Genomic DNA, 22,901 nt, shown 5'->3' with positions numbered 1-22,901 from the left:
ATCTCTAGATTGGCCACCCTTCTTTCAGGCAAAATCCTCCCCCCAACTCAGATCCTTCCATGTACACCGGAAGTAGGATAAAGGGAGCATCGTTCGGCTTCACTCCGCTCATTCCAAGAATGAGTTACTGGCATGGCATCTGACATATTGCCTAGAACAATCCAATTATTTCTTCTATAATACTGTGTTGTGGTAGGGAGGCCCCATTTTAGTGTTTGACAGCTGCACGGCTCTTAGGATAATATCAAAAGACCAGTCACTGGAAATAACAGTTTAATCTGTAAAAGGCAGATGCCCAAATCTTTCATGGACATGCTTCAAGGTCCCTGAATTCTTCCCTGGACAATTTTTAAAGGAAAATGTAGAGAAGAAAAGATAATGAATGCTCTTACCTGGTTCTTGAAAGTGCTCTTCATTTGACAGAGTTCTAGACAAGATAAGTATTAGTGCTTCTTTAAATTGGTCAAAATGCACCTAAAAACAAACAATTAAAAAATAAATTCAAAATAGTTTCTACAGCCTTAAGGAAGTAAATCCATCTTCAAGGTACCAGAACCATTTGGTAACATCCTGACAACCCTGAAGTGAGTCATAACCTGCTTTTGTTCCCTTTTCTTCGTTTCTTTAAAGCACTGGAGGGAAAGTGGACTGATCGTTTCTGACATCCCAGTGTCATAAACACTAACGTTAGTATCAATATTTATTCAACCCCGAGGGGGAAAGCTATAGAGCAAAACCCTCTTTGTAAACTCAGAAAAAGATCTGTTTTGAGCTCAACTCCTTTTATTTTTCTGAACAAGACCACAAGATGTTAGGTTAGATATTAGGAAAAACTTCCCAAGTAAATGATCCATTGAAACAATGCTCCAAAGATGCTTTCGTCTCTAAAGACATTCTAGGAGAGAGTCTGTGACCGTTTGAGGATGACTTGAATATAGTCTTGCCTGAGGCAGGTATATAATATTTATCTCCCAAGGTGCCTGTGATTCTATAAACAGAAAGAAACCAGTAACAAACACAGAGAATAAAAGAAACTTGGGAAGCATTTTCTTGAATTCTTAAAAATACAATTTCCTTGATGGAAGGATGAAAAGCATGAGTTTTATTTAAGCAACTACTCAGAATTGAGATATTGCTTTGGTTGAAGGGGTAAAGGAGTTTTCTTCATAGCCAAGTATATTCTGTAACTTAAATTTATGTGATCTCACCACGGGGCAGAAGGGAAAGATGGTATTTCTTTTTGCCATAATTCTAGTTTGAAAATGTGGCACCTATTTATATAGAAGCCCATACATAAATATAAAGTCAGTAAATTTGATATTTGTGTTGCTATGGGTCTCTTTGGACATCATTACAAAACATTGCCTAGAAGTTTAAATAGAGGTGACAGATAAAAACCACTTCAAAATTACATTGGGAAAAGAAGCAAACCTCATTAGTAATCTAAACAATGGAGGAAAGAAAGCAAATGCCTTACCCACGCAAACTGATACAAAGGAGAGGAGTCCACTGAGGTTCCTATGTCATAAAACTGTATATGCTTGCAATGCACCATACTCTCCCAAAGTATATGTGCTTTTTCTGCCACATCCATTTTGATCACTTAGAACTACTTTCTAAAATTATGTTCCTTTAGATAGTATACACTAAAAATCAGTATACTCCATAGAGCCAGAGCAGCAATCTGTCAAGGCAGGGGAGCCTGGGTGGCTCACTGGGTTGACCGTCTGACTCTTGGTTTCAGCTCACGCCATGATCTCAGGATCATGAGATTGAGCCCCACGCCGGGCTCTGCGCTCAGCAGATAGTCTGCGTGGGATTCCCTCTTTCCTTCTCCCTCTGCCCCCCCCTGCCTCCTCTCCCTCTTAAAAAAAAAGAAATCTGTCAAGGGAGGCAGGGCATCTGCTAGAGAGCCAGGGCCCTGCAATCAACGAAAGGTTAAGAAACTGCAAAAAGGGAAGTGGTGTTGATTAGGGTTCACAAGGGACAAATCACCAAGGAGCCTGCAGAAGGGAAGAGGGCCATGTCCTGCTAACTTGCCCAAAGTCTGAGTGTGGGCTTCAGGCACTGTGGCATCCTGGCTCCTGTTTCCAGGAGCAAAGCCATCTTCCCAGTCAGCCAGTCCACAAGCAGCACATATTCAAGGGCTCTCCCAACCAGGGACACTTGCCAGGCATTTACTACTTCCTATTAGAATCACTCCTTCCTGGGCTCCCTGGGTGGCTCAGCGGTTTGGTGCCTGCCTTTGGCCCAGGGCGTGATCCCAGAGTCCTGGGATCGAGTCCCATATCGGGCTCCCTGCATGGAGTCTGCGTCTCCCTCTGCCTATGTTTCTGCCCGCCCCCCCCCCACCGTGTCTCTCATGAATAAATAAAATCTTTAAAAAAAAAAAAAAGAATCACTCCTTCCTCTCAGGTGATCAGTAGGAGGGATAGGAGCACACGCTCTGTGCTGACCCTGCCTCAACCACTTACTTCCTGCTCCAAATCAGCTAAATTACTAAACCTCTCTGAGCTTTAGTTCACACATGTGTAAAAATGGGGATTTCTAATGATTTTCATGATTCATTCAACAAATATTTATTGAGCAGCTGCCATGTGCCAGGCACTATCCTAGGCCCTGCTGACAGAGCCATGAACAAAATGACAGAGAACCTGGCATCACAGAGTGCATCTTCTCAGGAACGTCACAGGGAGCCTGGGCAGCTAATGTGTTAAGAGCAACTGCATGTGTTTTATGTTATTTATAATGACACCTCCCTCACAGTGGCATGAGGAAATTAAAATGAGAGTTATGTAAGGTGTCTAGAATTTCCAGGGACTTATCAGGTACTCAGCAAGTGATCATTAATATCACTTGATAGGTATATGGCATGACTGTTTCCTCTACTTTTCCAGAGAAATGGCCACATTTTCAAGCAAAGCAACTGGCCATGAAAGAAACCAAGATACCCAAGTGCTGTGGGTGACAGCAGGGGTCTTGCCTCCACACCAGGATCCAGACAGTTGATCAACATGAGAGGAACTGATCCAGTGTGCCGTGTTTAGGGAACTCAGCTCAGGCAGGCAGGGAGGGAGAGGGGTGTTCTTCTCCCTTAGGATACTGATGGTAATGACCTGAAGGAAACCTTGGTCTCTCCTTGCCTGTTGTAGGTTGAACAGAAAGAGGCTCCGATTTGAAAAGGAGGTACTTGCCTTGAAAACTTCAAGTCCTTTATCTTTTACTCGTGGGTCTTCTAAAGGTCCAAGGTTTGACAGAGGTTATTAGAGAGAGCCCTCCTGAATCTAGTCCTTACACAGTTCCATTCAGTGAGTATTAGCCAGGAAGGTTGGCCAGGAGTCTATGTACCTCAATTTGACTCCCTCTGAAAAATGACCTATACCTATAATATGGATATTAATTCCATTCAACTTCCAAGACTTTGTTACACCACATTGTAGGGACACTGAGGCCTCATACAAACACACCACCCTTCAAGGTAGTAAAACCTCATCTCATGTGGAGATTGCTTATCAGTTAATGGAAGAGCAGACAGTTGGAAAACAAACAAGTTATGTCCAAAGTTGAGGAAGGCATCAGAAAGCCCACACACTCTTCTCATAGAAAATGCCATAAAACCAGCTCAGGAGTGATTTATTCTCACTTTACCTGATTTATTATAAGCTTTGTTTTCCTGCTTCCCAACCCAGTATAGATTGAAGCAGAAAATAAGAGACAGGAGGGTTCTGAGGTGAATACCTCAAGAAGTAACTGCTGACATCTTGGGGTTGAGTAAAGACATGAACTATCTTCTCTTGAGCAAAAATAAAGTATATTTTTTACACTTAAAAAACCTGGTTTTAAAAACTACACCAGGGACACTTGGGTGATTCAATGGTTGAGCTTCTCCCTTCAGCTCAGGGCCCCGGGATGAGTCCCACATCAGGCTCCCTGCAGGGAGCCTGCTTCTTCCTCTGCCTAGGTCTCTGCCTCGCTTTCTGTCTCTCTCATGAATAAATAAATAAAACCTTAAAATACACACACACGCAAAACTATACCAACTATTTAAAAAGACATGCATTCAAAACCCTAATAGGCTAGGATTATCTAGTGTTGAGATAAGGATCTATGTGCCAGTAAGGAAGTACAGGGAGTATGGCTCTTATAATATAGACAAATAACTGACCAAAAAGATTTTAAATAATCAAGAATAACACCTTATGATGTTTAATAAAAAGTTTGGAATCCCAAATGGTTAACTTTATTTTTAAGACTGTCACTAAATGGGGTAAGGGATCCAGTTGTTAGAAAATTGGATTAATGTGCATCCTGGATAACACGAGATGAGCAGGTATATTATTGCAGGTTCATGCTTTCCCGGGCATTTGATCTCACAACACCCACGTGAGTCAATCAAAGCAGGCATCTCCCCATAGAATTGAGGAGACAGAGCACAAAGAAGGGATGTGCCTTGCTAGATAGAGGCCTCCCTTCTTGAAGTCTCGGGGTTAAGTGCAGAACCCAGGACTTCTGACTGGACTCAGCAAAGCCCAGCAGCCCTGCCTGCCCTACGCATGCTTCACTGCTGGCCTGGCCTCTCAGGGAAATCCCTGTGCTGCTCCGTTACATACTCAGCTTGACACAAAGCCCATGTAAAGCAGTACACTGGGACCCCAGGGGTAAAGAATCTGGAAAGAATCTTGATTGTGGGAGGGCAGAAGGGGAAGGGAGAGAAGAAAGTAGATTAGCACCTGTAAAGCAGAACCTGGTGAGTGCTTCCAGAGATACAAGAACAAGCTGGTGGGACAGCTTTGTGATTTTTGCCTTCCCTAAGATATTCACAGGCAGAGCTTAACAGTTTCTGAAATGGACCTATTAAATCAGCCACATTTTTTTAAAAAAGAAGGATCTGTAAAAGACTAAACATGATTAACTTGGAGGTTCTTCATAATCCAGCAATATCTGTCTGATGGACCTCTTCCCCTCCCCTCCCCACACGCCCCTAAAAATCCAAGAATGAAAACATGGCAAGCTGATCAAAACAACTAGAGCAGCCTTAAGTCTTAAATTGATCTTTATTTTCCATTCTACAGGGGCAGACAGACACTAGACCTTCCACGTTAAATAACAGTAAATTCCACATCTTCATCTTCCAAGAAGATAATTCTATAACAGAGGCAGGTGACTGCTCTTTCCTACAACGCTCCTGAATACTGATATGCTGGAAGAGCCCCTTAGGGCACATCCCAGAACCAAAACGTTAGTAAATGCCCTCTATCGTGAAGAAATGTGCATCAATGGGCTCACTAAGTTGGGAAACTAGAATTTGTAAGTACTATTTTTCTATTCCAAGGGAGCTTTACCATTGCATTATGTTAAAATTTAGAAATCCCCACAAATACACAATGCAATTAAATCTCACACGGTAACAAGCCTCCAAGCTGTGCATCCCCTTGTTGGTACCCCCTCATTTGAATAATAATTGCTGCCATTCATTTTACAAGCATTCCACTATCTTGTATGCCTCAAAGGGCAGTTTGCAGCAATGGGAAAATTATGTGATGGGCTAAAAACACACATGACATTTAAACTAAATTAACAGGAAGACTAGTCAAGTCTGATTTTTTTGTCATGTGTCACCACCGCTTAATAGAAATTTACCTCCTCATTTTTCCTCTCCAAATTTCATTTGAATGCTTTTTTAGAAACACAACTTGCCTTTCTGAAAAAAAAGAAAGTCAAGCACCCCATAAGAAACAAACGTTACTTCAAACCACACACACACAAAAAAAAACCCTGCAACAGGAAGTAGAATAAGGAACTTAACGTTGCATAAAATCATCTCATGCAATCAGAGATCAAATACATACAGTTTCCACATGTGTGCAGGCAAGACTTCAAACAGCCCCAAGATGAGAGGCTTAAGCCAAGTGTTCAACCAAGTGATCTTATTAAACGAGACAAAGGCCCATGTAACTATCATCACACCAAGGAGGTTCGTATCTAACAATACAAAGGGAAACTGATGAAAGAACACTCAAAACATGAAGTGCTAGCTGAAATGGGTAGAGAAAATAGGGCCTCTTCAGAAGATCACTGTGTGGGAAAATGTTTACAGGATTATGCAAAAGAGAAGAGACACAGAAAAAGAGACACAGTTTCATAATGAAAGACAATTGTGAAAGATTTTATTCTAAATAACGCATGCAGGTTATTGTTGTCATTTGCTGCAAACAATGTGAAGAGAGGCGAAATCCATTTTAAAAGACAAGTCCAAACCTAAAGCAACTGTATGAAGTCATATTCCAAGAGTGATCCAAGAGGCCCTGCCTATAAATGGAAATAGATGTAAACTGCTGCCACACAAGAGAATTTCTAGCAAATCCATTTTCTACTCCTATGAGCTTTCTCAGGAAATCATTACTGGGAAGTCACTATTTATCAAAGACCCATTCTGGGTATGTAAGGGAAGGAGAGAGAGAAGCATACAGGCAGACTAGAACATAGTAATTAACTGTATGCCTGGCTCTATGTTAAGTCTTTGACACATACAATATAATTCAACCATCATCACGATCTTGGATGGACGGTATTATTTTTCCCATTACACAGATGAAGAAAATTTTTTTAAGATTTTATTTATTTATCTGTGAGAGACACAAAGAGAGAGGCAGAGACATTGGCAGAAGGAGAAGCAGGCTCCCCATGGGAAGCCTGATGCGGGACTCGATCCCAGGACCCCAGGATCATGACCTGAGCCAAAGGCAGAGACGCTCAACCGCTGAGCCACCCAGGTGCCCCCAGATGAGGAAATTTAGGCTCAGACTATATAAGGTAACATGCCCATAGAACTAACAATAGCAGGGATCAGTACTTGAATCCGAGTCTGACTTCAAACACTGTGCTCTAATGCTATACACTGTCTTGATGTGGTAGCAGTGAGGGCAGGAGGGTGTGGAGAATGAGATTTATTATTGCGCATCTGGAGTCTGAGGAGACCGTGAAGACACACGTTCAAATTCAGGGATGGAGGGATCCCTGGGTGGCGCAGCGGTTTGGCGCCTGCCTTTGGCCCAGGGCGCGATCCTGGAGACCCGGGATCGAATCCCACGTCGGGCTCCCGGTGCATGGAGCCTGCTTCTCCCTCTGCCTGTGTCTCTGCCTCTCTCTCTCTCTCTCTCTGTGTGACTATCATAAATAAATAAAAATTAAAAAAAAAAAAGAAACATTCAAATTCAGGGATGGAGAAATCTGGGTTTCTATCTGGCTGCTGCTTGAAATGAGCTGCCTGACCTTGAACAGGTCAATGTACTTCTCCAAGTTCTGGGTTCCAAGGTTTCTCTGCCATATAGATGAACACTAAAGTCTAAAATCAGTGATGAAGGGGCACCTGGGTGGCCCAGTGGTTGAGTGTCTGCCTTTGGCTCAGGTCGTGATCCCAAGGTTCTGGAATCGAGTTCCACATAGGGCTCCCTGCAGCAAGTCTGCTTCTCCCTCTGCCTATGTCTCTGCCTCTCTCTGTGTCTCTCATGCATAAATACAAATCTTTAAAATAAAATAAAATCTGTGATGGACACTAAAGAACTGCCCCCTCTATCCAAACAAGAAGCTACTCATAAGAGTATTGGTGGAATACTACACAAATCAAATCGGCATTCTGGACCATACTTTCTCCAGAGGAAGAGACAGTCATTACTGAAATAAAGCAGGTAGAAGAGGAGAGCCTTTCCACACCTGTTCCTACCTCTCATCAAGACGTGCTAGTTTTCCCAACAGCCCTCCCCTCACCCTGGCTTCCCTCCAGGCTAAATACTTCTGAGGGGCTCGAGGTTGGCAGCATGCCAAACTAAAGTTAATTTTGCAATGAGTTTGGCAACAAAGTACTGATACAGAATAGAAGCAAGTCTTGCAGCCTCTTAACCAGAACGTCTTCTTGTCTCTAATTGGGAACCACAGACCCTTAGGAGTTCAGACCCAGTGGAGACTGTTGTAAAGAAAGGGAGTGATGGTTTACAGAATCACAAGACAAAATAGGAATCAGAAAATACCTTTCACCATTTCAGGTTAAACTATGGTGGTTAAACAAGAAGATAAAGCAACCTCCAGACATTTAACAAGAGATGCCATGAGAAATGTTGCCATCCTTTCCTCCAACCCATTAAGAGCCTCAGATTAATAATATGAAACAGGAGCATGAACATTGGGTAGTTATAAATAGACACTATTTGATGATCAAGCGTCATTTTGCATACAGAGCACACGTTGAGATAATCATGGCCAGAAGGTACTTCTGTATTTCTGATTAACTTTACAAATGGTTAAAGTACATAAGAGAAGGAAATCTTAAAAAGCTTTAATGGACTAGAAACAAACAAGCAAATCCACCACATGAAATTAATCATAATATTTATAAAAGAAGCCCCAAGCACTTTAAAATGAAGGTGGGAAAACTGCACTAAATGATTTATTTGTAAAGCTATCAGATTTTAACACTAAAAATTTCAAAGTGCCTTTTATGAGCAAAGTCCACACACCAGTGGGACTCTTTGGAAGCCAACTGTGAGCTCTGTGACCAGGTGGCTTGTTCTGATTCTAAAGAGTGCCCAGGACATGGAGCACTTTGGCAACCAAATTCGTATCAGAGAATACAGCAAGGAAACTCCTTAGAATCTCAGGGGTCTGTTTGGTTTCAAAGTTGCTATATTCCTTAAGTAAAGGATAATACATTTTTAAAAATGATATAACTAACAGCTTCAATAAAACCAAGGTAGACTATCATATTTATGTCCTGATTTCTAATGAGAGGCATATGAAAACATTTAATTGAAAGGACACATTTAAGAAACAAAGCAGATAAACATAGGGGAAGGGAAGGAAAAATAAAATAAGATAAAAACAGAGAGGGAGGAAAACCATAACAGACTCTTAATTCTAGCGAACAAACTGAGGGTTGCTGAAAGGGAGATGAATGGGGGAATGAGGTAACTGGGCAATGGGTATTAAGGGGGGCACATGATACAATGAGCACTGGCTGTGACATGCAACTGATGAATCCTATACTCTACCCTAAAACTAATAATAAATGTTAACTAACTTGAATTCTAAAAAATAACAAGAAGGGGACATCTGGATGGCTCAGCAGTTGAGCATCTGCCTTTGGATCAGGGCGTGATCCTCAGTCTGGGATTGAGTCCCACATCGGGCTCGCTGTGGGGAGCCTGCTTCTCCCTCTGCCTATGTCTCTGCTTCTCTGTGTCTCTCATGAATAAATAAAATCTTTAAAAATAATAACAAAAGACAAAAAACATGAGGCACCTGTGACCAATATCAATTGCTTAGATGAAAACTTGGTTCAATAAGAAAGCCAATGCTGTTCTGTTTCCTTATATGTTTGTAGTATTTGCTCTCAGGACCGTTCAGCTGCCAGGCACATTACCTGACCAGACTAAAAGGTCTTCAGTATCGTCAGGAGTCCCTGGCCTTGGGCTCCCACCCACCTGACAGGTGCCTAACGGATGACCAAGATGTGGATGGAGCCCTTTTGATAATGTAGCAGGAAACACCTACCGGCAATGTCCTGCTTCCTTCAAATCAGTGATCCACAATCATCAGGTATTTCAAACACTTATATGGTGAGTACCATGCTCAGGGGAATATGACTTCAAGTTATAAAGCAAGATCAGATAGATTAATTGAAACATAATTTGGGGGGGGAAAAAAAGAAAAAAGAAACATAATTTGGGAGGTAAATGGCCTAGTAGCAAAATGCATGAAAATGGCAAGTCAATTTCAATCATTTTCCTTAACAACTGTCAAAAGAAATATTAAGCTTAAAGAAAAAACAGAAAGTTATTACAGATGGATTTTAAAAGAAAAAAATACACAGAAATATTCATATTCTTATTGAGGAGAACAATGCTTTTTATCTTCTTTTTCAAGAAAAAAAAAGAGCAATTCAGCTCAATTCCAATAAAGGTAAACTTGGAAGTTTTGTTTTATTTAAAAACTCTACTTATTAAAATTTAAAGATAAATTTAAAGTCTAAAAAATCCAAGAAGCTGTTGGATATTACTATATCCAAAAGCCAATCTAATGGAAAACCTTATGTATGATAAACATAAATAAGTTGTACCTATACCATAGACTAGCAGAATGCCTGACATGCAGGACCCCGACAATACACATTTGTTGAATTAATGAGTAGTTGAATATATTTGGATTTGTCGTGCTATTTCTTTGTCCTTGCGTATGAAGCAAACTGTGAACTCATAAGTTTTTCTATAAATACCTGCTAAAGAGAGGAAGGATGACTGGCATTGAAAAAAACTTATGAATTTCCAACTTATGATCCATACTCAATATTATCATGAAGGTTTTGGCACTTAGAATTCTTCAGTGAGTCCTAAGGAATTTTTTCCTTCTAATTTAAAATTATAGACCATATAGAGTATCTTAAGAACATATGGCCAAGTTTATGTGATCATCTGAGGAGAATAATTCCTTTTCATAAAAAATGCAAATCGAACAGTAGTGCATTAATTCATGCCAACCCTGCTCTCAAGACAGTCACCAGGGACCTCCCACACGAAATCAATATGCATACATCTATTTAACTTTTATCACTGGCTCACTAAGTAAATATCAGGCTATAGACCACTTAGGTATTCATTATTCACAAGCAAATAGCAAACGTAAAAAAGCAGGCTGATAGTGTCAAGTCGTTAACAAATCAATCGATAACTGTTCCCTTGTTTTAGTTTGCTGAATGAGGGCAAAGATGTGCAACATCTGGAGAGCAGACTGTTAATGTGCTACCAAGGTGCAATCTGTTAACGGCAGAGAGTTGTATATTTACGCTGACTCGGAGACAACGTCTCAAGGAAACGTGAGGTTGTATCTGTCTTCTCAGGCTTTAATAAGCACTGAGACAGATCCACTCTTGGTACTACTCCTTGTATACCAAAGGGTTGAGATCTCCAAGGACCACAGTGGGAAGCGAGACTCCCTTGCCACCCCAAGGTGTCCGCGAATGAGACAGAACGAAAACACATTTGAGTGCCTTGCATGATGAGGAGCAAAGGATTTCATCCCCAAACCTCCCATTTCTATGGCTTCTCAAGCAAGGTTCCAGCATTTTTCAGAGACCACATGTATCCCCAAGCAACTAATCCCTCCTCTCCCAGAATGAACAAGAATGGTTCCAGTTTCGTAAAACACCTCACATTTGTTTTTCCTAAGTGTGAGCCCTGATAAACATGACATTCACAGTGCCAATCCCCTGAGAATAGCATCCTTTGTACATTCATTTTAGGATGATCGCTACTCCCGTCTGTCTTGTGTCACAGACAACCAATACGTCGTGCTGTATCTGAGGTCACTTACCCAACGTGTCAACTAAGAGACAATGAAAATGAAATGAAAAAAAGGAAATTCAGTCACTGGAATAAAGCTGAATTTCACAACTCCTTCCCCACTTCATACCACATGATAAAAACCATGGTCTACAAAGTGTCATCAATGACAACAACAGAGCTCGGAGAATTGCCCACTTTTTCCTTTCATCTGTTCTAAAAAATCAATAGCAAGACTCAAAGCCATACAAATGATGCTCTTAGAGTTATAAGAACTAAAGAGACAGAAAGAACATCCTTCCCACTAACAGCAAGAGTTCAAAAGGTCCCTCCTCACCCTGTACTCCTTTCTGTGAATTGATCTGTGGGGACAACATTGACTATTTGTTGTCAAATGCAGAAGTTACCATCAGCATAAGCACATATCCCTGCTGGAAGCAAGTCGTGCTGGGTTTTAAATGAACCTGCACTGTATTTACTTACCCTCCTGTCTTATTTCCTAGGTGAAAGGTTTAATTAATACTTCACCCCAGAAGCAATCTGCACGAGAAACAGCTTTATTGGGAGTAGAAGTCACAACAGCAATCCGTTCATTCTGTGAGTGGCAATTTTCTTACTGTGTTTTCCTTCTCTTCAAGGGAGATCGTGGTCCCCTCCCTCTGCCCCAATGATGAATGCAGAGTCCATAAAATGATCCACAATGAACGAGCATTGGAAAACATGCTCTCATTGCCCCTTTTTCTGTCTTCATCTAAGATGCTCAGGGCACCCCTTTATTCCAGAGCACAAATCCAAGCAGGCCCTCCTCCATAACATGAGCAAACCACACTGTTGGGTCCTGCCATTACATTTTCTCTGTTTATCAGCTTGGCAGCTAGGGGCACACACAGCCAGGATGTCAGAAGCAAGTTGCAACATGCGTGCTCTGCACACACTCCACCCCCGCCCGCGCTGCCAGCACCTGACAGAAGCTGCACCCACTTCCCTCCCGCTGCCTGCCTTCTCCCCCTCCCCACCTTACCCTGCCCAACAGGTTGTCCTGAAGCAGCGTCTCCTGGAGCACGGGGGCCACCTCCTCCAAGCTCAACATGTGGCAAAGGTCGGTGAGTTCCTCCTGTCCCAAGGACCCGGTGCCCGTTGTATCAAAACTGTCAAACAGCTCCTTGAGTCGAGCCTCATGCTGGTCCTGCTCCACCTCATCCATCCCATAGCCCACGGCGCTCACCTGTGTGGAACAGAGACAAGGGCGGGTTGTGGCAGCCCTGGGAGTCCCACCGTGCCCTGGCCAGCCCCTTGGGAATGCTCTGTGTGGCCTGGCCCCTGGTGCTGGTCGATCAAGAACTCAGTGGAGGCAGGCAGGAGAGGTGATGCTGCCCCCCCACCCCCGCCATCCCCTGCCCCAACCACCAGCAAGACGGTAGGGCTCTCCAGGAGCCAGCTCTGGCCAGCCCAGTTCCCACAGGCACTCACACCAGGGCCACAGCCACAGGCTGGGTCATGCGGGGTAACGTTACCAGAATGAGGGAGTCTCCTCTCCTGCCTGGTCTTCAGACGGGCAGCCAGTCTCAAACTCAAGACCAAAAGAGCAGTTCTCTTATCAGCTCATCTGGCCCTGGACTTACAGAAGGTGAAAGGCCACTTCGGCTACTCAGTGCTTTCAAACTAATTGGTAGACCAATAGGCTGTGGGGCCTGAGCTTCCATGCAAGTTGGCGAGCTCCAGCCCGCCTGCCCAGATACTGCAACCCACCCCTGTGGCCAGCCTATTTAGTTCCACTTCGTTCAGCCTAGATGCTCCCCACCACTGTCGGCCTGAAGACTTGCAGCGAGAAGCACTAGATGAACATGTCTGATACAAAACCACCTCCCTGTTTACATGAGACACACGCCTTTTACACAAGTTCCTCAAAAAGCAGCACAATTAACTTCACTGGTGCAATTACATGAGGTGTGACAGGAAGAGCAGTCCCTGAAGCTCACTTTAGTCCCCAGGAGCTTTAGGTAATGCCTAGTTGCCTAGAGAAAGGGGAAAACACTACTCCAAGCTTTCAGACTATGAGGTTCAGAGGAGCCGCAGACCAGACGAATCATACAGAGTCTCAGGGAACCTCCCTTATCCAGACCATCTCACATCTGCACACCTGGTCAACCTGTTTTATGTCCTCTGGACCACCCCCAACCCCCAACCCTTCTGTTTCTCTACCTTTCCTGGGATCAATAAAAACATGGACTCATGATGAACTCAGAATCATTTTTGCTAAAAATATACATCATGAAATTCTAGGTACCTCCTATCTTAAGAGTGAAATCTGGGGGTTTTTTGCTTGCATGGTATTTAATTTTTAATGTGGTGTGGCTTCCAATAATAAGCCTGAAACCTGCCCATCTGAAGCTCCCTTCACCATGATGCAATAGAGCCAAACACAGCGTATACCCTGGAGACGGTGACCTCAGCCATCTGAAACAAGGCTCTCAGAATCAGCCCCTTGACTATAAGCAGCACTTTAAAAAATATATTTTCTTGCCAATACATTTTTTATTATGATAAAAAAAAAACACATAACATGAAATTTTACAAAAATTTATTAACAAAATGTTAGGTGTGAGGACAATCTTCACTATATGTTGTGTTGTTGTACAGATCTCCAGAACTTTTTCCATCTTGCATGACTGAAACTGTACCCACCACAGAGAAACTTCCCACTGCCCTCCTCCCCCAGCCCCTGGCAATCACCATTCTAGTTTTAAAAGCAGCACCTCTGAGGCACCTGGATGGCTCAGTGGTTGAGTGTCTGCCTTTGGCTCAGGTCATGATCCTGGGGTCCTGGGATGGAGCCCCACATCAGACTCCCTGCAGGGAGCCTGCTTCTCCCTCTGCCTAGGTCTCTGCCCTTCTCTCTGTGTCTCACATGAAAAAATAAATAAAATCGTAAGAAAAAAAAAAAAACGCAGCACCTTTAACAAAAGCCCTGAGTGGGCAGCCCTGGTGGCTCAGTGGTTTAGCGCCATCTTCGGCCCAGAGCACGATCCTGGAGACCCAGGATCAAGTCCCACATCGGGCTCCCTGCGAGGAGCCTGCTTCTCCCTCTCTTTCTCTCTCTGTCTCTCATGAATAAATAAAATCTTTAAAAAAAAAAAAAAAAGCCCTGAGTAAGGGAACTCTCTAACTTAGAGGTGAGGTTCATAGAGCAGATGGGAAACACAGGCAACATGCAAGTTCGGGTGTTGAACATGGACAGGACTGAAAACGAGAGAAGCTTCCATCGCACGTCAGTGCCACTCTAGGCAGTGCTTTCTTCCCACAGACACTGTTCAAAATACTACCAGCTAGGGATCCCTGGGTGGCGCAGCGGTTTGGCGCCTGCCTTTGGCCCGGGGCGTGATCCTGGAGACCCGGGATCGAATCCCACATCGGGCTCCCAGTGCATGGAGCCTTCTTCTCCCTCTGCCTGTGTCTCTGCCTCTCTCTCTCTCTCTGTATCATAAATAAAAATTAAAAAAAACAAAAACAAAACAAAATACTACCAGCTAAAACAGAGCCTTGACCATCCCAAGAGTTTCAGCAGAACTAGGTGGATTCAAAATAGTTCCACCACTCTTCAGTTTTTACTGGGGCCACTCATTAAAGCAATGTAGCACCATCTAGATCCAGGCTCCTGGTCCGGGAGTGTGTGTGTGTGTGTGTGTGTGTGTGTGTGTGTGTGTGTGAGAGAGAGAGAGAGAGAGAGAGAGAGAGAGAGAGAGAGAGAGAGAGAGAGAGAGAGAAAGTGGAGAATGGGTCTTCTAATTATCAGCTTTTCTATTACTAAGGTGCTGCGGGCTCTGGCTGCCTTCCCAGGGTTGGTCTGTTGGGTTAACTAATCACCATGCAAATGTTTTCAAAATAAGTTGAGAGTGCTATATAAACATCAGAGCATCAGAAAAGAAACACCAAGGTGTTAAGCAAAGCCACAAAAGTTAGGAATTTAGAGAAGGCCAATGCCTAGCTAATGAGATTTACTCAGAGTCTGCACGTTGCTGTTGGCTAAGAGCTGAGAACACCCAGGTGTGCTGGGATTTTCAGGATTGCGAGAGCTCTCAGTCCCACTCTGGGTTTTACAGTCCGTGGGCTACAATCTGACCAACTTCATAAAAGGCCGCCTATTCGACTTTCACTTGATTTTGCATTAAAAAAAAAAACTCAAAAGTGAAAGAATTCTAACATTTCCTCTTTTTCAAATTATTTTTAAGGGGCGGGGATAGGTTCATTTAGACCAATGAAAGAAAATCCTAAAACTCATCATGTACTGCAAAGTCCTGATCTTATCCATAGCTCTGAATTTCATAAACTATCATTCCCTGATCTTTGGGAGGTCACTGGATTTTCACTAAATCAATCTCTTCACAGCAGCTTTCCTTTTCTATCTCTTTATTTCATCTCCCTCCTTCCCAAGACACTGTGCTTCAGAAAACATTCTTTTGACTGAAGGGGTGGAAAACAGCCCCAAATCTGCGGAACAAATGAGCATACGGAAACATCCAAACGATGTTACATATGGTGACAAGTTGTCAGTCCTCATTTGGCACAGAATGCATTTTTACTGGTTGATATTATTCCCCAAATGTTCATGAGTAATTTCATGTGCAAGAATTTTTTTCTCCTCACTTGGCAGAAATTTCCTTAAGGACAAGGTCCACAACTCATTTCTTTTACATCCTCCCCCAAATGCATAGTACAGTCTGTTCCTCACACCAGGGACCCAGTAAACATCATGGACTGACAGTGTAGGGAGATCCCTTGAGTGGAAACTTATCCTGAATGAGTGATAAAATGAGCATATGAAGACTTTGAAATGTCTGTTTCTTCCACAAGCACACCTCTCCTTCCCCATCCAACCCTTTTTTCAAAGGCATTTTCAGTCTTAGATGTAACTAAGCAGTAGAAAGCCAGAATCCATCCCAAAGTGTAGCATCCAGAACTGGCTGGAGTTTAAGGAGTTAGTAATTAAGCCAATAGATTCATAAACTTCAGCTGCATTTGTAGGGATTTGGGGTGGGGGTGGGAATTCTAGGACATGACTTTGGAGGAGAATCTAAACTAAACACTTTCCAAAGTCCTCTTGTTTATAGAATAGGGATAATAATACCTATCTGAAAGGGCTGTCTTGGGGGTTAAAGATGGCAAGCAAGTGACGGGACAGTCCCAGAGAAAGTTGATACAAGAGTAGAATTGAGAAAACCACTAAGAAAACAGGAGCGACTGACAAAGGAGGGGTAAACTGAAGAAAGGTAACTTAGTCAACCAGCCAGAGATCAGCCTTCAGAGAAACAGAGCAGAGGCTGTGGAATGCCTCACAGAGAAGAATGCACAGAGCATATATATATATATATAAATAATATTAAATGCATATATAAATAATATTATAAGGGCAGCCCCGGTGGCGCAGCGGTTTAGCGCCGCCTGCAGCCCAGGGCCTGATCCTGGAGACCCGGGATCGAGTCCCGCATCGGGCTCCCTGCGTGGAGCCTGCTTCTCCCTCTGCCTCTCTCGCGCGCTCGCTCTGTATCTCTCATGAGTAAATAAAATAAAATCTTTAAAAATAAATAAATAAATAAATAAATAAATAAATAAATAAATAAATAAATAAATAAATTAAATAAATAAATAAATAAGTAAATATATTATTAAATGGTTAGCGGCAGCAAGTTAAGACTCCATGCCTCCTCCATCTTTAAAAGCAGATTACTGATACATTTAACATCAAACAAAAGCAGAAAGGCTGAAATATAGTTGGAGTTAAGAAGAAACTTTTTTTTTAAAACTTCTGAGCACCTACTCTAAGTGTGGCCTACACTGAGTACTTCACATAAATGATCTCATTTAATCCTTCTAATTCTTCAAAGTAGACATCATATTCCCATTTTAAGATGTAAAATCAGGCAACTCGTCCAAGGATACAGTGCTAATATGGGGGTGGAGCTGAGATCTGAACTCTGGACTCTATAAATTATGCTCTCAATCCTATGCATGCACACACATGAATGTAACCACTGAAATGACATCAAGGCAAATCCCTTATCTCCACCTTCATGTGTTAATCAGCTAATAAAGAGTACCAAGTACCAGAAACCACCATGAAAACCTGATGGCCACAAATTCCTCCAAATTGGAGGGGAAGGGTGGGGTTTCTTCCTCCCTACCTCTCTTAAACCATTTATTGAATAATTATAGCCTATAAGGCATAGTGATACACAGAACAAGCACTCTTTTTTTTTTTCCCCAAAGCAGAGTTGGGATTTAGAGCAAAGAAGAAATGCATTTTTTTAATAAAAATGACCGGGAAGAGTCCCCTATCTTCAACAGTGGGCACAATCCAGAAATTGATCATTGTTAAATTACTTCCTCAGAACACTTAAGTATGTCTAATCTGTGCCATCAATGCTTTCCAGAGTTAAAGCCTACAGACACCCACCAGAGACAGAAATCTTACTCAGAGATGAAGAAAGTTGGGTTTTGAGTGACAACTCCTCCTTCAACTCACAAAGGACAATTCCAATTTTATAAAGCCTACCACAACCCAGGGCCTCTCCTCACCATCTACCTTCCCCATCAAACTGACAGAAAGCCTTTACAATTCCGTTGGAATAGAAGGGCGAGTGTGGCAATATTTTGGAGTTTCAACCTAGGGATGGATAAATAAGAGGCAGATGCACAGAGCCATTTATCAAAACATTTACCACCCAATAACCACCCATACTGAGAACTATTTGGAGCATTTTCCTTCCAAATAACTCAAAACAGGGCTGCCAAAATGCGCAGCCCCTGACAGGGATGTCCATTACAGATCTGTGTTACTGCGCTCCGCTCGGCAACCCTGGCTGATGAATACAATGCCAACTGGGACTGGAAAATAGGTGGAGGTACAGCTGGAATAATGAAGTCCCCAACATAAGGCCAACATGAAGTGGATACATGAACTTATGAACTTTCCAGCATCCGAGGTACAGAAAGGAGTTTGTAAGAATGGCACCCCAGCCAAAAAGGGGAACTCTGTTCTGGGCCAGAGGGAGTGAAAAAGGGACAAAGTCTGGCAAGGGAAAACCAAATAATAAATGAACACAATGCCAGAGCCCCTAGCCCAGGCCTTTTATTTCCCTCCAGATGGTCCAGCAGCTGAACAGCTACGAGGAATGTCTGGATGCCCCTCTTGGCTCAGCCGCTCTCCTTGGGTTGATCATAATAGATGCTTTTAGATTTGTGTTCAGACATAGCAGTTGGGGGTCCACAGACCAGGCAGTGACCACCAAGTGACTAATTTAGTTACTTTATAACAAAAGGGGTGAACGTGGACAAACCTTACTTTGGGAAAGCTTTTCATTCATGCCTTCGGCTTTCACCATTTGGCAAGTGGGAGCCTCCCAACGCCAATGATCAAATTAAAATGTTTCTTTTTCTTCTCTTTTTTGCAAACACTTTAATTGCAAAGATTTCCAGTCTTGTCAATTTGGACTCACTTCAGTATATAACGAAATAGTGACAAGAATAAATTCAGTTTCAGCAAAGGCTTTAATAGAAAACGCAACTGTCCCTATTTACATATCTCTATAGGATATTTCCGTCAGAAATTACTGCTGCTCATCAAAATGACTCCTGTGAGGTAACCTCCTCTCAGTTCCCGGCAGTACCTCAGTTCTAGCTGGATACCACAAGCACCAGAGCATCACCAAGAATAAAATCATGGCAGAAAGAACACAAAAGTATAAATGCCACCACACACACAAAAAAAAGTCACGTTACATAGATTTGAAAGAAAGTAACCACCTTTGCTGACTACATCCTACTTGCATTTATTCTAAAACATTCAAAATATTTTTCATATTTTACTATCCTGAATGATGGGCCAAAACCAAGCTTTTGTTAAATCTAACGGTGAGGTAGATTACCAAACAGGGAGTCAACTCAGGGTAGCTGGAGGAAGAAAATCATTAGCCTCGCATGTTCAATCAATAGCCTGTAATCAGCTACTAAGAAAATTACAGAAGCAGAAAACACGTTTGTTACTTTCTTGAAAGATTCTGCTTATAGCAACTTTCACTTCTTGAGCCGTATTTACTGGAATTAATTCAGAATGCCTGCAGCTATGAGCACAGTTCCCCGAGGGAGAGCTTCTCTTCTTACATCTATAAACAATAGTTGCCCAACTTTGTTTTTTTATGTGAACATTAGAACATAAATACTTTGTAATTTTTCCATCCAAAAGCTTGAATAAATGATTAACTGCTGATACAGATTGCAACAAAGAAGTGTTCTAATTTGGGGGGAAAAAAAGTTGCTCACTTACATATTCCCATAATCTTTTAAAAATTCTACTTGTAATAAGATAAAAACATCTTTTTGCAAGCCTCAGTTTCTCCACCAGCTCCTGCCCAGCAGATGTAAGCTCAATAGCCAGAATTCAAACCACATAATTTACTGGCTCACAGATGAATTGGCATCTGTAAAAATAAACCTCCCAAAGAGGCTGCTTGAAGCCCACTAAAATGCTCTGGCTCAACTTGCCAACCCTTTATAAACATAAGACTGATAAAATGTATTTTCATTATCAACAGAAAATGGAAGCATCAAGATTGGTGAAATGTTAGTTTAGAAAGTCATTTGCAGTGACATTTAAAACAATTTATTTTAGCAACATTTGACTTAAGATAAGAATATTGCCTATTAAATCAAGGTTGGCTGTTCAGAATTCACTGGGGCCCTATTCTCCCCCTCTGCGACAGTTAACATCTTTTGACATTATGGGTCATCACATATCTAAAATGAAAAAAGATGACGAAAGACACCAGGCCATTCTGAGCAAGTGCCTATTAAAATGACTGATCTTTGACATTTTAACGCAGACTATGCCTGTGATGGCTTCCCTTCCATTGCCCCTGTAAAGGCTTCTCCTGCCTTGGCAATATCTTTATTGATGCCCAACCCATTTGGAACATCTGTAAGTCCTTCCCTTTATCTCTGCTGAGATTAAGAATGCTTTCCCCTGCGGAATGGCCAGAGAACAGGTGAAAATAAACCTACAAAGGAACTCCCCAGGAGTTCACTTCACCTCCCTAAGAACATTGACAGCGGCTGAAGAGATAACTGGTTTTTCAGCCAGCCTGTCATGTTATTTTTATGCACGGCCTGGAAATTTTCACAAACTCCAGAGCAAGATCTGCCAATATATCAGGTCATCCACCAAGACGCTAGCCACTAGAGAAGATTCAAGATAAAATTAAGCTGACACAGGAAAAATGCATTTCCTTGTAGACTGTCAAGCCTCTGTAAACAAGCCGACGTAAGATTTTGTCAACATATAGAAGGGAGCCCAACTGAGAAATCGTCCATGACCTCAGAAGCTCAGCCCATGTGCCACGATGGACTTTATCAGGATTCTTTTTTTTTTTTATTTTTAATTTTTTTATTTATTTATGATAGTCACAGAGAGAGAGAGAGAGAGAGAGAGAGAGAGAGAGGCAGAGACACAGGCAGAGGGAGAAGCAGGCTCCATGCACCGGGAGCCCGACGTGGGATTCAATCCCGGGTCTCCAGGATCGCGCCCTGGGCCAAAGGCAGGCGCTAAACCGCTGCGCCACCCAGGGATCCCTTTATCAGGATTCTAATCCTAAAAGGCTACCGTGTCACAAAAGATAACCATGCGATCGGTTTTGATTTCACAAATTCAGGAGTTAGGTTGTATTTGCCATACGAGTCCATCTCAAGAATTCCTCTGCCCCTGTTAAATAAGGAAGGCACGGGATCTCCTGATAGCTGAGTTGTCTAACAAGGTGCACGCTAGGGCAATCTTTCCAGCTCCCGTTTTATGCCCACCTCTACCCCGGTTTGTCCAGGGCTGAGACTAGGAAAATGCCTCTCCCTCTCTCTCTAACTTCACAGAGGGAGCTTTCAGCAGTCAAGTGTTTCCAGCAGCTTTGTCCTTTTGTCAGAGACCGGTCTGGTCGTTGCAGAAGCCCAGCCCTGGGAACCCTGGAGGCCTCCCCCGCAGCGCTCCACACTTGCACCGCGCTGGGCTGGCCAGCAAGGCTTTCAGGCAATAACCGCGTGTCGTGTTGCCTTCTCCGCTTAGTTCCTAGTGACTGCACTGGGCAAGCCCTCCTATATGCGTTTTCCCCACACACCTTCTAAGACCCCCTCGCCCCGTCTAAGGGCCGCAAACTGCTCCGGCTGCTCAGAGAGCCCAGGCTCATCACCTCGGGTCTCCCCGGCGTCTCGATCGCAGGCGGCCTGGGTGGCACAAGGCAACTGGACAACCCCGCCTTCTGCTCCCTGCACACGGGAGCGGCCTTCCGCGGGCGCTGCGGGCCGGGACCGCGCGGGTGGCGGAGGACCCCGGCCCCGGCTGCGCTGCGGGGCGCCGAGGCGGAGGCGGGCGGGCGCGCAGCCCCGGGCCCGGCGACCTGCGCCGCAGCTGCGCCTCCGCTCCGCCAGCCCACCGCACCCCCAAACCTCAGACGCCCCATTGTGTCGCCGGGCAGCGCACAGGCTCGCCCCCGCCGTCCTCGCCTACCTTCTGGCGGCCTCTCCGTTGCGCCCGCGCCGCCGGCCGCCCGCCTCCGGTGCTCTGCAAAGCCGAGGGGGACGCTTTGTTAGGGCTCAGGGCGCGGGACAATACTCCGCAGCCGGCGCCGCGCTTCCAGGCGGGCGCCCTTCAAAAGGACGCGACTGGGGACCCGCGCGAGCGTCATTTCCATATGTAAGGAGCCGGCGCGTACAAAAGCGCGGCTCTCCGGGGCCGCGGCGCGCATCCTCCCCGCCCCGGCCCGCCCCCGGCCCGCCCCGCCTCCGCCCGCAAGCCGCCCCCTCCCCGGCCCCGGGAGCGCCCCGCGCGGGCCCAGCTCCCGCCCCGGCCCCGGGCGCCGCAGGGGAAGCCCCAGCCCGGCCCGCGGCGGGGCGCGGCGCGAGGCCTCCGCGCACCCCCAGGCCGCGGGGCGGGGGGCCCCGGGGGCGGGCTCCTGCTCACCGCGCTGCGGGGCTCAAGCGCCCGGCGCCGCCGCAGGGACCATGGCCGCGGGCGCACTCTGGGCTCGGAGGCGGCGGCGGCGGCGGGACGGCCGCGCCCAGCGCGCTCGGCTCCCGGCTCGGCCGCGGCCACCCGGAGCTGCGGACGCGGGGAGGAAGGGCCGGGCCGGCGCGGCGGGGAGGAGCCAGGGCGGCGCGGCCCCGGGCGCGGCTCCTCCTCCGCGGCCCGCGGCGCCGGGGCAGCCGGGGGAGGAGCGCCGAGCGGCCTCCGGGCCCCCCCGCCCCCGGCCCCGCCCCCGGCCCCGGCCCCGGCCCGCTCCGGTCGCGGGAACCCGGGGAGCCCCGTCCCGGCTCGGCCGCCGCGTGGCGCCGCAGGGGCAGGTCCGCGCGGGGCAGGTGGGGGAGGCCGGCGCCTCGAGGCGGCCAAGCCGGGCTACGGCTCCCCCCGCGCCCCGCCGCCCCGCCCAGCCTCGGACCCCCAGCCAGCCGCGGCTCCGTGCGAGGAAAGGCCTCCGCCCCGGGCCGGCCGGACCCTGGGGGGGGGTGGGTGTAAGGTGCCCTTCTTGCCCCCGGCGG

At 45.1% G+C, this 22,901-nt stretch overlaps 1 protein-coding gene across 11 annotated transcripts in view; it reads right to left on the bottom strand.

The window, feature by feature from the left end:
- NIN (ninein) overlaps nt 1–22,447 on the bottom strand; it is a 99,155-nt gene extending 76,708 nt beyond the window's left edge. For 10 of the 11 annotated variants that reach the window (XM_055303775.1, XM_055303777.1, XM_055303778.1 and 7 more), the window contains exons 1-4: nt 22,327–22,447; nt 21,874–21,927; nt 12,352–12,555; nt 393–474 (exon numbers count right to left, since the gene is read on the bottom strand). In XM_055303775.1, the coding sequence (XP_055159750.1) occupies nt 393–474; nt 12,352–12,534 (265 nt within the window). In that variant the 5' untranslated portion in view covers nt 12,535–12,555; nt 21,874–21,927; nt 22,327–22,447. Of the gene's footprint in view, nt 1–392; nt 475–12,351; nt 12,556–21,873; nt 21,928–22,326 lie in introns of those variants that run through there. The other variant, XM_055303784.1, reaches the window with a different exon arrangement.
- Nucleotides 22,448–22,901: the final 454 nt, after the last annotated feature.

The sequence above is a fragment of the Nyctereutes procyonoides genome, unplaced genomic scaffold (genome assembly GCF_905146905.1).
Source record: "Nyctereutes procyonoides isolate TBG_1078 unplaced genomic scaffold, NYPRO_anot_genome, whole genome shotgun sequence".
In the NCBI taxonomy this organism is placed as follows: Eukaryota; Metazoa; Chordata; class Mammalia; order Carnivora; family Canidae; genus Nyctereutes; species Nyctereutes procyonoides.
The sequence above is the reverse complement of the archived record's forward strand: the minus strand, read 5'-3'. Positions and strand labels throughout refer to the sequence as shown.